Source organism: Lucilia sericata, unplaced genomic scaffold (genome assembly GCF_015586225.1).
Source record: "Lucilia sericata isolate MDLA Ls3-8-SP2 unplaced genomic scaffold, ASM1558622v1 Contig000618F_arrow, whole genome shotgun sequence".
Lineage (NCBI taxonomy): Eukaryota > Metazoa > Arthropoda > Insecta > Diptera > Calliphoridae > Lucilia > Lucilia sericata.
In genome coordinates, this window is record NW_023994624.1 from 203,752 (window position 1) to 222,541 (window position 18,790).

Here is an 18,790-nt window from a genome sequence, read left to right on the forward strand (position 1 = left end):
AACTGGTCTAGTCTACAGACTGGTCAATAAACTCTGTAGACTAGTCTAATGTGTAGTCTATAAGTCAATGGACTGGTTTACTGACTAGTTTATGAACAAGTCAATGGATTAGTCCACTAGTCAATGGACTAGTCTCCTGACTAATCTATGGATTAGTCTTCTAACTAGTCTACTGACGAAATAGCAGATATGTAGTTTAGGAATTTGCATTTGGAAATAATTATCGTAATTCAATGAAAGATTTGCGAATTTAAATTCTTTCGAGAATATTCCAAGAATTTTGTTATTCATACTTTTTGAAGCATACTTTTAGGCAATTGAAATAATAGTAAATATTTACTAACGCAAAAAAGTTATACAACTATTGTGTCTTTGACCTATTTCAGAGTGATACAATTTTTTGTTATTTTCTGACTTTTATCACTTGAATTTGTAAGAATTAAAATCTATTGAATGTTTTGCAAAATAAAAATCATTAACAACAACATTCAACTTATGTGCTGTACACATTCATTCTAGTGACCATAAGTATATTGCAGTTGTAGGGATTTGTATGTTTGTATAGTAATTTAACTTAAAATAACATTTACACTCGAAAAATGGTAAACAAAAATATAAATAAAAACATACAAGGAAACCTAAGGCAAGCCGGCAGATTTGGGAGAGTGTCTCTATTCTGTTAACAGCAACTGATCAACTGATCTTTCAGCCTCTACACTTCGATTACAAATGAAAAGTTTAGAAGTTCAACATTTGGGAAAACTTCTAACAAAAAGAGGTACAGCAAATCATTTTAAAACTACAGGTTGTAAAAGAAAAGAGAGTACAGTTAATCACATTACACACACACAGCTACTAACATCTTCCGTAAATACACAAAACATACTCATACATAAACGTTAAATCATCAACTCGTACAAATTTCAGCACAAATGTTTGCACATGTAGTGAGTACCTAGTTGTTGTTAAAATAAAACAATGACGGAAAAAATTTGTTAAAATAATGTCAACCTGCAGGCTAAAATACTCTCGGTACTTCGAGTACAATAAAATAGTTACAAAATTGAAAATTAAATCTTTTATTTTCATACACAACAACAGCATCAGCTGAAACAACAAAATGACATTAGTTTCAAATGAAATACACAAATACATATGTGTAAACGTGTATAGAAATGGCGACGGATACGGATATAACATGTATAGAATAACAAAAACTAAATAAATTTGAAAACATTTACAGGAATAAAATTTGGTTGAAAAAAAAAAAACATAAAAACAACTAAAACGTAACAGCAATGAGTAGAGTTGAGTGAACATGGTAATCAGTCAGTTTAATTAATTTTACCCATGTATGAACAAGCATATATACATAGGAGGATATATACATATATTCTCATGTATGTATAACTGTATGTTTAAGGTGCAAGGATATGTCACCCCAAAAAATTATATAGACCAAAAACTAAATGTATAATACTTTACATATACACAAAACACTACTCTACGAGACAATACAAATAAACACTTTAGCTGATGTGCTGACAACAACGTTACAGCAAAAAGTAGTTTGCCACTTTTGTTGTTTGCTTTCATTCGGTGGTTTGTTTATTTTCTCTTGCGTTCTCTCTTTAAAAAGCTGTCAGTAAAAATCAAAACATGTTGATGTTAAAAATATTTGTAATAAACATATACATACATACAAACGTACGTGTGGTTAGTTATTTTTAAGGCTCAAAGAAAAGTGTTAACAACATCTAAACTCTATCAACAATAACATGAAAGGATATGTTTATATGTTTCGCTCTTTCGTTTTACGATAATAAATGATAAATTATGTTTCAAAACACAAACAGCGTAAATATGATTGAAGTTAAAACATTTGTGGGGAAAAGTTCAAAGGATATTTTATTTGTGATAATATGTCTGGGAATTGTAAAGAAAAATTAAATGGCATGGGAGTTTTAGTCTCATATGCCTTTTAATATGTATAACGTTGTGATTTCTAAGGAAATTATAAATAGTCTAAACTCATTAACTTTTTTTGTAAAGAAAATGTCATTAACTTTTTCAGACTTAAGAATACTAAGCGCAAATGATTAAAGGAACTTGTTTTTTTGTAACATATTAACTTTATATAATTATTTATCTAAAAAACATGTGAAACCCTTAGAAGGCTAACCATAATACTGAACTATAATAAAGAACTTTATTGTATTTTATAGTACTTGACTTATAGATTTCATATTATGTAAAATGTTTAGAATCGAATTAAAAGATAAGAAATGGTATGGTATTTTATTTTTCTCATACGCGATGAACACTAATTTGAGGATCTCCATACCCGTCTTCGACCTTTCTATAAACTACTCGATTAGCTAGTTTCTAGTTAATGATCTAGTCCATAGGTTGTCCATAAGCTAGACAATAGGTTAGTCAATAGGTTAGTCCATAGGTTAGTTAATATAATATTCCATGGGCTGTTCCATAGACTAGTCTATACGTTAGTCCATAGTCTAATCAATAGCCTTGTATATAGACTAATCCCTAGACCAATCAATAGTCTGGTTCATAGACAAAGTTAATACGCTAGCCCATAGTGCATAGACCAGACAATTGAAAAGAATAGTCAATAGTCTAATCCATAGACCAGTCAATAGAGTAGTATACAGACTAATCCATAGGCTAGTCAATAGGTTAGTCCATGGACTACTGAATAGCCTAGTCCATACACTAGCTTGTAGGCTAGCGTATAGACTATTCAATAGGCCAGTATATAGACTAGTTAATAGGTAAGTTTATGGTCTTATCAATGGGTTAGTCCATGGACTAGTCAATCAAATAGTCCTTAGAACAGTCAATTGACTAGTCTATGCACTAAGTAACAGTTTAGTCCATAGACTAGTCCATATGATATCTTATAGAGTATTCTGTGTACTAAAAGATAGATTTTTCGAAACATTGAATAGTCCTTTGGTACTTTTAATCCTTAATAAGTCCATGTCAATAGACTAGTCAATAGTTTAGCCTATAGACTTGTCAAAAGAATAGTCCATAAACTAGTCAATATCCAAATCCATAGAGTAGTCCATACACTAAACCATAAGGTTGTCAATAGGTTAGTCCATTGACTATTCAAAAGTTTAGTCAATACATTAGGCTATAGGTTATCGTATAATATTATGGTAAATATTATACGATATATAGGTTATCGTATAATATTATGGTAAATAGGAGTTGCCCATAGACTAGTCAATAGCCTAGTCCATATGCTAGTCAATAGTCTAGTGAATACACTAGTCAAAGTCTAGCCCATAGACTAGTATAGTCCATAGAATTGTCAATCAAATAGAACAGTCAATTAACAAGTCTATACACTAGGTAACAATGCAGTCCATAGACTAGTAGATAGATGAGTCCAAAGGATATCTCATAGAGTATTCTGTATACTAGAAGATAGATTTTTCGAAACGTTGAAAAGTTCTTTGTTACTTCTAATCCTTAATAAGTCCATGTCAATGGAATAGTCAATAGTTTAGCCTATAGACTTGTCAACAGAATAGTCCATACACTAGTCAATATTCTAGTCCATAGAGTAGTCCATAGACTATTTAATCAAATAGTTCTTAGAATAGTCTATACACTAGATAACAGTGTAGTCCATAGACTAGTTAATAGATTAGTCAAAAAATCAAGTCCATAGTATAACTCACAGAGTATTCTGTGCACTAAAAGCTAGATTTTTCGAAACATTGGAAAGTTCTTTAGTACCTCTAATCCTTAATAAGTGCTATTTTTAGAACGATAGTTCAGTATTATATGGAAAGCCGATTAATATTCGTGCTTGATTTTAAGTTCCATCTTACTTATTATAATGTAACCAGAGTCATTTTCTTTGAACAGTTATAAAATTTTGTCACATAATTTCAATGAATTGATTTAACTTATTGGCATATTTAAATATAACCCAAACACATTTTCAGACTCTTAAAAGTAAACATTTTTCCTATTTCTTTTAAAAAGTTCTTAATCATAATTCTATTTACAATATAGAACTTATAGACTTTGACATCTATAAATTGATATAAATTGCATACAAAATATTGTATATCATAAAAATGTTCTACATAAATATCAATAACCCACATTTAACCATAGGCAGATAGACAGATATAAATAATATGAAGCAAAATACCCAGGAAGAGACGAAAAAATTTTGCTAATGTCTATGAAATGCTAAAGGAAAATTGTAAAAGGAAAAGGCAACAACCATACACAAAGAATATAAATAAATTTTTTTCTATAAAATATCACTATGTATGACTTCATATGTATCGAAGTATTTATAAAAAATGTGGATTTATATGTATGTCATGTCGTTTATTAATATTGGAAATTATATTTAAAACAAAATATTCCATTTATTATAGAACAAACCTACAACTTTATAAAGAATGTATACATATTTATATAATACATTAATAAATATATATATAGTGATTTGTTGTTTAATTATTAATAGAAAATACATACATATACTGTATGTATATATGTAGATATATTATTGATATATAAATAGGTTTTTTCCCTTTATTTGCAATTTCTAATATGTTTTAGAAAAAAAGCACAATTAATACAGCTAGAGGCTAGCAAATAAACAAATAAATAAATTTTATGTATTTTTAATGTGAAATTATTGGGACTGAAAATGTGTATAAAACAAAAATAAATTCTATTAAACACCAATTAACAAGTCATTAAATGGAAATATACATACATTTTTTTTTAGGAAATTCAATTAAAAAAGACAATAAAATTTAATTGCATATCATTTAGGCGTTCAGTAATAACCACTCCGAAGCAAAAATCAACAAAAAATTTATAATAATTATGCAAACTGAAAAAATTGTGTTTATATTTGTAGATGAGAGAGGTTTCTTAGAAATTTCTAATTTCTAATAATTTTTGGAAAAGTACTTATTTGGTTTAGTGGTGTTTTAATCCTGTAGGATATTACTATTGTGTTTTTGTTTTCTTGATAATTTTATGGTGTATTTCAGGTTTTAAGTATAGTTGCAGGATCTTGTGTTGTTTTATTTTACAATAATTAAGTAGTTAAGTAATAAATGTACTTTTAAATAAAGCCTACTTTAAGGCTTCTATTAATTAATTATTAAAACATGTACATGTAATTAGTAAAACATGTATATAATAATAATAATAAGCAATAAGCTAAATGCAGTTTATAATTGCTTAAAAGGTTAAATTTTAAGGAGATTTATAATATTAAGCACATATTCGAACTAATTAACTAAACTAACTAACTAACTACTAACTAACTAACTAACTAACTAACTAACTAACTAACTAACTAACTAACTAACTAACTAACTAACTAACTAACTAACTAACTAACTAACTAACTAACTAACTACTAACTAACTAACTAACTAACTAACTAACTAACTAACTAACTAACTAACTAACTAACTAACTAACTAACTACTAACTAACTAACTAACTAACTAACTAACTAACTAACTAACTAACTACTAACTAACTAACTAACTAACTAACTAACTAACTAACTAACTAACTAACTAACTAACTAACTAACTAACTAACTAACTAACTAACTAACTAACTAACTAACTAACTAACTAACTAACTAACTAACTAACTAACTAACTAACTAACTAACTACTAACTAACTAACTAACTAACTAACTAACTAACTAACTAACTAACTAACTACTAACTAACTAACTAACTACTAACTAACTAACTAACTAACTAACTACTAACTAACTAACTAACTAACTAACTAACTAACTAACTAACTAACTAACTAACTAACTAACTAACTAACTAACTAACTAACTAACTAACTAACTAACTAACTAACTAACTAACTAACTAACTAACTAACTAACTAACTAACTAACTAACTAACTAACTAACTAACTAACTAACTAACTAACTAACTAACTAACTAACTAACTAACTAACTAACTAACTAACTACTAACTAACTAACTAACTAACTACTACTAACTAACTAACTAACTAACTAACTAACTAACTAACTAACTACTAACTAACTAACTAACTAACTAACTAACTAACTAACTAACTAACTAACTAACTAACTACTAACTAACTAACTAACTAACTAACTAACTAACTACTAACTAACTAACTAACTAACTAACTAACTAACTAACTAACTAACTAACTAACTAACTAACTAACTAACTAACTAACTAACTAACTAACTAACTAACTAACTAACTAACTAACTAACTAACTAACTAACTAACTAACTAACTAACTAACTAACTAACTAACTAACTAACTACTAACTAACTAACTAACTAACTAACTAACTAACTAACTAACTAACTAACTAACTAACTAACTAACTAACTAACTAACTAACTAACTAACTAACTAACTAACTAACTAACTAACTAACTAACTAACTAACTAACTAACTAACTAACTAACTAACTAACTAACTAACTAACTAACTAACTAACTAACTAACTAACTAACTAACTAACTAACTAACTAACTAACTAACTAACTAACTAACTAACTAACTAACTAACTAACTAACTAACTAACTAACTAACTAACTAACTAACTACTAACTAACTAACTAACTAACTAACTAACTAACTAACTAACTAACTACTAACTAACTAACTAACTAACTAACTAACTAACTAACTAACTAACTAACTAACTAACTAACTAACTAACGTTGTAATGAAATAGACCACCCTCTGGTGGGAATTGAACACATAACCCCCATACTGATAAGCTAGCACACTACCAACTAGCTTACAGTGGCACTCAAGAATCGTATTACTGCTCTCACATTCAATTCGCTATATCATAAATGCAAAAGGATATCCTTCTGTAACTTGATTTTGTTACCAATCAATGTGTGTATAGTTATCATCACCTGAATTGTATTTACTATCTCCATACTTTTCACAAAATTTATATTAAAGTAATTTAAATTATAATTACTTAATTAATACTTCACTTTAATTACTCACTAAATAAATTTGTTATTGTCAAGGTAACAAAAACATTTAAAATAACAACATTGCATTTCAAGTGTAATCTAAATATTAACATTTCCAACTATTCAATATTTAAGTAGAGCTGTTTAACAAAATTAATAATTAAATGCCAAAAATGCTAAACTTTTGCACACAGGTCATTTAACTTTTAATGTTTTTCGTTATAAATATTAAACAGAATTTACTTCAAAATTTCCCCTTTCTAAAGATAAATATATTTAGATGTCCTTGTAAAAGTATTACGTTCATACATACAAAAAGATAATGTTAAATATTTATGTGTATAAAAAACGACAAATACTTATTATTAAATTTACATGAACAGAAATGTAGGTCAAGTATAGCCGAGTATTACAACTCCTTTAGTATATGTAAAAAAATAAGCAGCTGTTGCTGTTAAGTTTCTTAAGTTATGCGCCTTAAAGTATGTAAATATTACAACAGTTATATACCCCTGAAAATATTCTTAAATCTTATCAGTATACTGTAACATAACTAAATTTCTTAAATAGCATTTGTCATTTCCCCTTGATTCTGTTAGTTTAGTCGAAACAAAAATTCAGCAAGTTCATTTACATTTATTTATCTTTATATTTCACTTCTCCTGCAAGTCTTCAATAACATTTAATTCATTCTCATTTCCTACATTTTCGAAAATGTCTTTAACAGTAAAAATTTTATCTCAGTTTATTCCCCTGCTATGATATATTTTAGTTATGAGTTTTATTTAACATTGACTATTCTTCTGTTAAAGCTCTCCTGAACATTCACGTATGTATCTGCTTCTCTCTTCCTTATGCTGTTCTAATACGAAGTTTGCGAAATATTATTTTTGTTTTAGATATAACAGTATCTCTCAATTTTACTTCGGTAATTTAACATAAAATACGAATTTATTATTTACTCTCTTTTTATTTAAAAATGGGCTTAAATTCGTAAATACAAATGTTATTCAGGACGAACTGTTAGATGGTTTGTGGATTCTAAATATTTTCTTTGAAGAAGTTCTTGACACTGAATATTATTTGTTCTTTTTTCGTACTTATTGATATGTTATCTTAAGGATTTGTTTTCTACTTACTAAACAATGTTGGCAAAAGTTTCGAAACATACCTGTAAATAAAAGAAATATTTAGTTAGAAAATTGATATAAAAATTTATTACAACTAGCACTGCACTAGAACTGAACTAGAACTGAACTAGAACTGAACTAGAACTGAACTAGAACTGAACTAGAACTGAACTAGAACTGAACTAGAACTGAACTAGAACTGAACTAGAACTGACTAGAACTGAACTAGAACTGAACTAGAAACTGAACTAGAACTGAACTAGAACTGAACTAACTGAACTAGAACTGAACTAGAACTGAACTAGAACTGAACTAGAACTGAACTAGAACTGAACTAGAACTGAACTAGAACTGAACTAGAACTGAACTAGAACCTGAACTAGAACGGAACTAGAACTGAACTAGAACTGAACTAGAACTGAACTAGAACTGAACACTAGAACTGAACTAGACTGAACTAGAACTGAACTAGAACTGAACTAGAACTGAACTAGAACTGAACTAGAACTGACATAGCAACTGAACTAGAACTGAACTGAAACTGGAACTAGAACTGAACTAGAACTGAACTAGAACTGGAAACTAGAACTGAACTAGAACTGAAACTAGAACTGAACTAGAAATGAATCTAGAACTGAACTAGAACTGAACTAGAACTGAAACTAGAACTGAACTAGAACTGAACTAGAACTGAAACTAGAACTGAACTAGAACTGAAACTAGAACTGAACTATAACTGAACTAGAACTGAACTAGAACTGAACTAGAACTGAACTAGAACTGAACTAGAACTGAACTAGAACTGAACTAGAACTGATAGAACTGACTAGAACTGAACTAGAACTGAACTAGAACTGAACTAGAAGAACTAGAACTGAACTAGAACTGAACTAGAACTGAACTAGAACTGAACTAGAACTGAACTAGAACTGAACTAGAACTGAACTAGAACTGAACTAGAACTGAACTAGAACTGAACTAGAACTGAACTAGAACTGAACTAGAACTGAACTAGAACTGAACTAGAACTGAACTAGAACTGAACTAGAACTGAACTAGAACTGAACTAGAACTGAACTAGAACTGAACTAGAACTGAACTAGAACTGAACTAGAACTGAACTAGAACTGAACTAGAACTGAACTAGAACTGAACTAGAACTGAACTAGAACTGAACTAGAACTGAACTAGAACTGAACTAGAACTGAACTAGAACTGAACTAGAACTGAACTAGAACTGAACTAACTGAACTAGAACTGAACTAGAACTGAACTAGAACTGAACTAGAACTGAACTAGAACTGAACTAGAACTGAACTAGAACTGAACTAGAACTGAACTAGAACTGAAACTGAACTGAACTGAACTAGAACTGAACTAGAACTGAACTAGAACTGAACTAGAACTGAACTAGAACTGAACTAGAACTGAACTAGAACTGAACTAGAACTGAACTAGAAAAACTGAACTAGAACTGAACTAGAACTGAACTAGAACTGAACTAGAACTGAACTAGAACTGAACTAGAACTGAACTAGAACTGAACTAGAACTGAACTAGAACTGAACTAGAACTGAACTAGAACTGAACTAGAACTGAACTAGAACTGAACTAGAACTGAACTAGAACTGAACTAGAACTGAACTAGAACTGAACTAGAACTGAACGAAACTGAACTAGAACTGAACTAGAACTGAACTAGAACTGAACTAGAACTGAACTAGAACTGAACTAGAACTGAACTAGAACTGAACTAGAACTGAACTAGAACTGAACTAGAACTGAACTAGAACTGAACTAGAACTGAACTAGAACTGAACTAGAACTGAACTAGAACTGAACTAGAACTGAACTAGAACTGAACTAGAACTGAACTAGAACTGAACTAGAACTGAACTAGAACTGAACTAGAACTGAACTAGAACTGAACTAGAACTGAACTAGAACTGAACTAGAAATGAACTAGAACTGAACTAGAACTAGAACTGAACAAGAACTGAACTAGAACTGAACTAGAACTGAACTAGAACTGAACTAGAACTGAACTAGAACTGAACTAGAACTGAACTAGAACTGAACTAGAACTGAACTAGAACTGAACTAGAACTGAACTAGAACTGAACTAGAACTGAACTAGAACTGAACTAGAACTGAACTAGAACTGAACTAGAACTGAACTAGAACTGAACTAGAACTGAACTAGAACTGAACTAGAACTGAACTAGAACTGAACTAGAACTGAACTAGAAACTGAACTAGAACTGAACTAGAACTGAACTAGAACTGAACTAGAACTGAACTAGAACTGAACTAGAACTGAACTAGAACTGAACTAGAACTGAACTAGAACTGAACTAGAACTGAACTAGAACTGAACTAGAACTAGAACTAGAACTAGAACTGAACTAGAACTAGAACTGAACTAGAACTGAACTAGAATGAACTAGAACTGAACTAGAACTGAACTACAACTGTTCATGTAAGCAAACGGTTTACTTTCAGTATCAATTTAAATTTCTCAGATTCAATCAGTATCTACTCATGTCATTGTCAAATTCATAGTTTGGCAATTTCAATAAAAAATTTTAGTTGTTTAAATATTTAGTACAAACTATAATACACTCTCATTCATATAATATTATTTATATTCAACCTATTATACAAAAAATAAAACCACGTTTTTGCCGTAAGTTAAATAATATTTAATAGAATTAGTTGCTATTTTGTTATATAATAAAATTCTCATATTGTGCCTAAGGTTATAAATTGAGCTCTTTCAATATTTGAAATGAAACCAAAAGAAAATATTAATTGAAATTTAGTTTTTTTTTTTTTTTTTTTGTTATTTTAAAACAAATATGCTGACAGTTTTTACTTTCCGCACATGTTCACTTTATTGTTTTATATTTTTTTCTAGTTCGCTTAACACACATTTTTATTTTAAATATTAAAATAGAACGTGGAGTATTTTTTTCTAAATATAAAACATTTTAATTTGTGTTGTAGATTAGAGACAACATAGAAAATATTGTTAAAATAGTTGTTGTTTATTGCAACACACATACAATTTTTAACCTTGAAAATCAGAGACAGGGGTTTAGAATAAAGGGAAGAGAAAATGTTAGGCTGTTGGTTTGTTTTTTCATTTCTATTGTAACCCATTAGTTTTACAAGAAGTCATTGTTATCCTTTTTATTAGGTGTTTTTTTTTTCAAAATTTAAACTTTATTTCCTTTTCCAACCACAAGTAATATTGTATAGAGACAATGGTGCGAAATTACTTGTGTTTGTAAAATTTTAATTGATAAGCTTATGCTCCGAACTGCTGGACATTGTTATATTAAAAACATACGCAGACACACATCATATACAAATATTTTTATTTTAAAATGATGACAGTTAAAGCTTTAAAAAAGATAGCACTCTGCTGCAGGATATGAACTCTTATTAAAGTTATTGCAGTAGTAAATGTGTGTTAAAGTAAATCCCAACAGTTCGAGGTGGCTTGCTCTAATCAGATACATATTTATCATTATTCATTTCTATCCCTAAAGGACAGATTACAGACAAACAATTAAATAGTAAGAATTTAAAAAAAAGTTACTGCCCTAACAGTTACATTGTCTGCTTCCAAAACTGCCGAGTTACATTTCACAACTATTGTTTATGTATTAGTTGTAGTCTCTGTTTAATATCAATGACAATTGATAACAATGAGCAATTGTTTGAATGACTGTATAGTCTTATTTTTTCAATTTTACTACAAAGTATACTAAAACAAATAACTAACTACTGTTACGACTACTAGCACTACTAACTACTATAACGAAAGCACAATTTTCTCTCTTGTTTTTCAAACAAAGCATGTCCTTGGATAAATTTTCATTTTCAATTTGCACGACAAATTGATTATTTTCATTGGCTTATATTTCTATATAAATTTTCTCTACTAAATTTGTATTAGAATGAATATATTCCGCCTGTTATTTTTTTTCATACATATATACACATAGTATTTTTACAAGTTATTTTTATTTTTTCAATTATTTGCAAGACTGGTTGTTTGTTTAGAGACAGAGAGCGAGTGTAGAAAGAAATTAAAATAATAATTTATAAAAATAAAATCTATGACATATGGGGGAAACATGGGTAATCAATGTAGAAAATTGGTTATTTAAATCAATTTCAGTTTTTAACGTTTAATTGAATTTCGCAAAAATATAGGTCAGTATTTTCAAAATGAAATTAAATGAAAATAAAAAACCGAAATTATTTATTTTAAATATTGATATCAGTAACTCGTGCCTTTAAATTATATGTTTAAGTAATAATTTTTCTTTTTTTTAAATTTTCTTTAAAAATTACAAAATTTTTACATTATGTCATGCCAGACATAATATATATTTGTCATTATCTTTATTGTCTCACAACAAAAAGTCTGCGTATGATTAATATTGAAAACGTATGATTAATATTAATTAATGATTGTGTTATCATATTCTCTAATAACTTTCATATGAAATATGATAAATTATTTATAAAAACTGTATTTGTAAGATGAGATTTTCTGTCATAATATGTAATTTTAACGAAATGTGTAGACTAATTGAAAAGCACTTAAAGTTGGAAACATGGCAAATTTTCAAGAATTCCATTAGAACTGAACTAGAACTGAACTAGAACTGAACTAGAACTGAACTAGAACTGAACTAGAACTGAACTAGAACTGAACTAGAACTGCACTAGAACTGAACTAGAACTGAACTAGAACTGAACTAGAACTGAACTAGAACTGAACTAGAACTGAACTAGAACTGAACTAGAACTGAACTAGAACTGAACTAGAACTGAACTAGAACTGAACTAGAACTGAACTAGAACTGAACTAGAACTGAACTAGAAACTGAACTAGAACTGAACTAGAACTGAACTAGAACTGAACTAGAACTGAACTAGAACTGAACTAGAACTGAACTAGAACTGAACTAGAACTGAACTAGAACTGAACTAGAACTGAACTAGAACTGAACTAGAACTGAACTAGAACTGAACTAGAACTGAACTAGAACTGAACTAGAACTGAACTAGAACTGAACTAGAACTGAACTAGAACTGAACTAGAACTGAACTAGAACTGAACTAGAACTGAACTAGAACTGAACTAGAACTGAACTAGAACTGAACTAGAACTGAACTAGAACTGAACTAGAACTGAACTAGAACTGAACTAGAACTGAACTAGAACTGAACTAGAACTGAACTAGAACTGAACTAGAACTGAACTAGAACTGAACTAGAACTGAACTAGAACTGAACTAGAACTGAACTAGAACTGAACTAGAACTGAACTAGAACTGAACTAGAACTGAACTAGAACTGAACTAGAACTGAACTAGAACTGAACTAGAACTGAACTAGAACTGAACTAGAACTGAACTAGAACTGAACTAGAACTGAACTAGAACTGAACTAGAACTGAACTAGAACTGAACTAGAACTGAACTAGAACTGAACTAGAACTGAACTAGAACTGAACTAGAACTGAACTAGAACTGAACTAGAACTGAACTAGAACTGAACTAGAACTGAACTAGAACTGAACTAGAACTGAACTAGAACTGAACTAGAACTGAACTAGAACTGAACTAGAACTGAACTAGAACTGAACTAGAACTGAACTAGAACTGAACTAGAACTGAACTAGAACTGAACTAGAACTGAACTAGAACTGAACTAGAACTGAACTAGAACTGAACTAGAACTGAACTAGAACTGAACTAGAACTGAACTAGAACTGAACTAGAACTGAACTAGAACTGAACTAAAACTGAACTAGAACTGAACTAGAACTGAACTAGAACTGAACTAGAACTGAACTAGAACTGAACTAGAACTGAACTAGAACTGAACTAGAACTGAACTAGAACTGAACTAGAACTGAACTAGAACTGAACTAGAACTGAACTAGAACTGAACTAGAACTGAACTAGAACTGAACTAGAACTGAACTAGAACTGAACTAGAACTGAACTAGAACTGACTAGAACTGAACTAGAACTGAACTAGAACTGAACTAGAACTGAACTAGAACTGAACTAGAACTGAACTAGAACTGAACTAGAACTGAACTAGAACTGAACTAGAACTGAACTAGAACTGAACTAGAACTGAACTAGAACTGAACTAGAACTGAACTAGAACTGAACTAGAACTGACAGAACTACTAGAACTGAACTAGAACTGAACTAGAACTGAACTAGAACTGAACTAGAACTGAACTAGAAACTGAACTAAACTGAACTAGAACTGAACTAGAACTGAACTAGAACTGAACTAGAACTGACTAGACTGAACTAGAACTGAACTAGAACTGAACTAGAACTGAACTAGAACTGAACTAGAACTGAACTAGAACTGAACTAGAACTGAACTAGGACTGAACTAGAACTGAACTAGAACTGAACTAGAACTGAACTAGAACTGAACTAGAACTGAACTAGAACTGAACGAACTGAACTAGAACTGAACTAGAACTGAACTAGAACTGAACTAGAACTGAACTAGAACTGAACTAGAACTGAACTAGAACTGAACTAGAACTGAACTAGAACTGAACTAGAACTGAACTAGAACTGAACTAGAACTGAACTAGAACTGAACTAGAACTGAACTAGAACTGAACTAGAACTGAACTAGAACTGAACTAGAACTGAACTAGAACTGAACTAGAACTGAACTAGAACTGAACTAGAACTGAACTAGAACTGAACTAGAACTGAACTAGAACTGAACTAGAACTGAACTAGAACTGAACTAGAACTGAACTAGAACTGAACTAGAACTGAACTAGAACTGAACTAGAACTGAACTAGAACTGAACTAGAACTGAACTAGAACTGAACTAGAACTGAACTAAAGAACTAGAACTGAACTAGAACTGAACTAGGACTGAACTAGAATACTGAACTAGAACTGAACTAGAACTGAACTAGAACTGAAATATGAACTGAACCTAGAACTGAACTAGAACTGACTAGAACTGAACTAGAACTGAACTAGGAAATGAACTAGGAACTGAATAGAACTGAACTAGAATGAATAGGACTGAACTAGAACTGAACTAGAAACGGAACTAGAGCTTATAAATAGATTACTGAGTCGCTCTAAGAACAGTGACCATGGATTAGTCCTATGAAATAGTCCAAAAGCAAATCTAAGCTCTGGTCTATGAGCTAATCTAACCGGACTAGTCCTATGACGGTACTAAATGGTAAGACTAAGGATTCATCTATAATAAAAATCAATATAATTTGAGATTTCCATAACATTGCAATTTCCTTGTAAAATTAATCTACCAGAAATACTGCGAAAAAATAAATGAAACGAATTTAAACCCATTTTTGTGTTTCTTTCATCACACATATTAATTAAAAGTCCTTACGAAGAAGTGGAAGAAGAAAAGTAAAAACTAACTACATTTGTTTTTTATAACCGTCAACAGCGTTTAACCAAATTTAAAAGTTTCTTATGAATTTTACATTTCCTAATGATTTGAATTTAATATCTAACAACTAAGAAAATATTATGGCCAAGTACTGCAAAAACAAAATTAAATGGATTAAAGTAAACGAAAAACACGAGAAAGTTTTGATTTTGTTCGTTAAGCACACAATCTGCCTTAACACAATTTTCTGTGAAGAATAAGAAATTATTCGGAAAAACTCTGCTTAAATAATAAAGCGCCAAAGAAATAACAAGAACGAAAATAATATTGAAAAAGAAGGAAAGTTTTCTGCTTTAACGAATTATTTGTTTTAAAACAATTTTGTCGCAATGCTTGGCTTGGCTACAATATACGACTGTTGTGTTAGTTGTGGAGTTGGCTACTAGAGGAAAAAATGCATTTTTTTGAAGGAAAAACTTGAAAAAATATTTGCATAATACCAATTCACGATTTTGTTTTTTTTTTTTCTCTCTCTAAAAGTTATGTTTACACAAGCAATAGACCAAAATAACTGGAAGAAAAAATTTTAAACTTATGTATACTAAGCATCCTTCCTTCGAACCTTTAGTCTAAAAAATAAAGTTATAAGTAGCCACCCAAATGTAAAAGGCCATCTACAAATAACCAAATACTTAAGCTGTTTAACCAAAAAACTCTTTTTGCTAAAAACAACATTAATGTGTCATCAAAAAATAAATCAGTGAGAAAAAAAGTTCAGCAAGGATTTTTTTCTTTTATGCATTTTGTCTTGTGTCTTTAGAATTATGCACATTTAAATTGTCTTAAGGATTTACTTAATATTTATTGTTTTCTACACTTGAAAGTTTTTTTTTTTTGTACTAACTAACCTGAATTGGGTTGTCCATTGCTGTTGGGTCTGGCCGATGGTGCTCCATCTCTTGCTTCTACTTCCAATGCATAGGCGCCTTTCTTCTCTCTATCGAAGACGGTTTTTGTAAAGATTTCACCACTTTGCAAATTGATTTCGAAGAATTCTTTGCCCTCATTACGCGGTGAATCGACAATGTAGTAGTAAACCTGTAAATAAGTTTAAATGACAGAAATATTATTAGTTAAAAGTTTGCAGTTTTTAAATGTCGAGAATGTTTGTGATGATGAAAGAAAAAAGTAGAGAAAGTATTGGAACAAAATAATCAAAACTAAATTTTTAGGGAATATTTTGGATTTCATTTCTTTTTCTTAAAAGGTACTTTTTAATATTAAAAGTACTAAATTATTTTTTGACATTTTGTTAATAGACAAGACTATTAACTGGGGTTAACTGAACCACAGACTTTTCTATTCGATGAGTCCATTGTCTAGTCCAGGGACTAGCATATTGACTAGTCTACAGACCAGCTTATTGACTGGGCTACAAATTATTCCACAGACTACTCAATAGACTAGTGTTTTAGTCCACAGACTGGACTAATAACTAAGGAATTAACTGGACTACATAATATTGACTAGTCTATTGATTAATCTAATGATTAGTTCTCAGACCAGTCTGTTGACTAATCTATTAATAAGTCCTTAGACTAGACTATTGACTACTTCATAGAGTTTTTTATTGACTAGATCACAGAAAAGTCCTTATACTAAAGTTTTGACTAGTCCATAGAATAGTTTATTGACTAGAACACAGACTAGTCCACAAAATGCACTATTGTCTAGCCCACTGACTTGACTAGAACTAATCTGTTAACTAGACTACTACTATTGACTAGTCTATTGATTAGTCCTTAGACTAGACTATTGGCTTTTCCTCAGAATTGTCTATTGACTAGACCACAGACAAGTCCTTATACTAAACTATTGACTAATCCACAGATTAGCCTAATGGCTAGACAACATACTAGTCTATTGAGAAGTCTACAGAATAGTCTATTGACTATTCTTAGCAAAGTCAAAGCCACTTCATTTCCTTGTCTATTGACTGTGTAGTCCGTGTACCGAATTGTCTTTCTCTGATGTGCTAGTCAATAGTTTAATATAAGGACTTGTCTGTGGTCTGGGCTACTCTGTAGAAAAGTCAATAGTCTAGTCTAAGGACTAATCAATAGACTAGTCAATAGTAGTAGTCCAGTTAATAGCTTAGTTCTAGTCAAGTCAGTGTGCTAGTCAATAGTTCATTTTGTGGACTGGTCTGTGTTCTAGTCAATAAACTACTCTGTGGACTAGTCAAAGGTTTAGTATAAGGACTTTACTGTGATCTAGTCAATACAATACTCTATGGAGTAGTCAATAGTCTAGTCTAAGGCCTGGTTAATAGATTACTCAACAGACTTGTCTGAGAACTAATCATTAGATTAATCAAAAGACTAGTCAATATTATGTAGTCCAGTTAGTTCCTTAGTTATTAGTACAGTCTGTGGACTAAAACACTAGTCAATTGAGTTGTCTGTGGAATAATTTGTAGCCCAGTCAATAGACTAGTCAATTGACTAGTCTCTGTGACAATGTGAGCTTCCCTAAATGTGATAAAAGTGAGGTCCTAAGAGTGCTAATTAAACGCAGTTATTGGACGAGAGTAATAAATAAGCTACGCAACAGCGTTTATTGGCTTTTTCAAACACGTAAATGTAAAAACAAGACAGCTCATTAAAGAGATTCCAATTCAATGAGTCAAATAAGGAATCAATGAGTTAAATAAGCCCTTTAAGCGGTTTTATTTGTCATTCACACATGAGTAAGCTTACGTACTTGTAAAAAGTTTTTTGGACATCGATAAAAAATAACAAATTAGCTCTCTGACTTGTTTTGAGTTTTATAAATATTTTAGCTAAAACAGGCAACGGCATAGTGTGAGAGATAATGAGCTCTTTGAGTGCTTTTGCTTTTTTGCCACACATATGTGAGTTTGAGAATGTAGCTTATAAGTGAGCGTTAAATAAGCCCTGTGAGCGGTTTGATTTGTCATTCACACATGAGTAAGCTTACGTACTTGTAAAAAGTTTATCAGACATCGATAAAAAGTAACAAATTAGCTCACTGACCTATTTTGAGTTTTACGAATATTTTAGCTAAGACAGGCATCGGCAGAAAGTGATAGACAATGTGCTCTTTGAGTGCTTTTGTTTTTACACATATGTGAGTTTAAATAATACTGAAATATAGATAA

The 18,790-nt window shown here is 30.3% G+C and overlaps 1 protein-coding gene across 1 annotated transcript in view; it reads right to left on the reverse strand.

Annotated features, from left to right (window-relative positions):
- Positions 1–18,790, reverse strand: part of LOC119606754 (neural-cadherin-like) — a 183,223-nt gene that overhangs the window by 125,774 nt on the left and 38,659 nt on the right. The window contains 1 exon segment of the mRNA XM_037960312.1: positions 16,518–16,707. Coding sequence (XP_037816240.1) covers positions 16,518–16,707 — 190 coding nt within the window.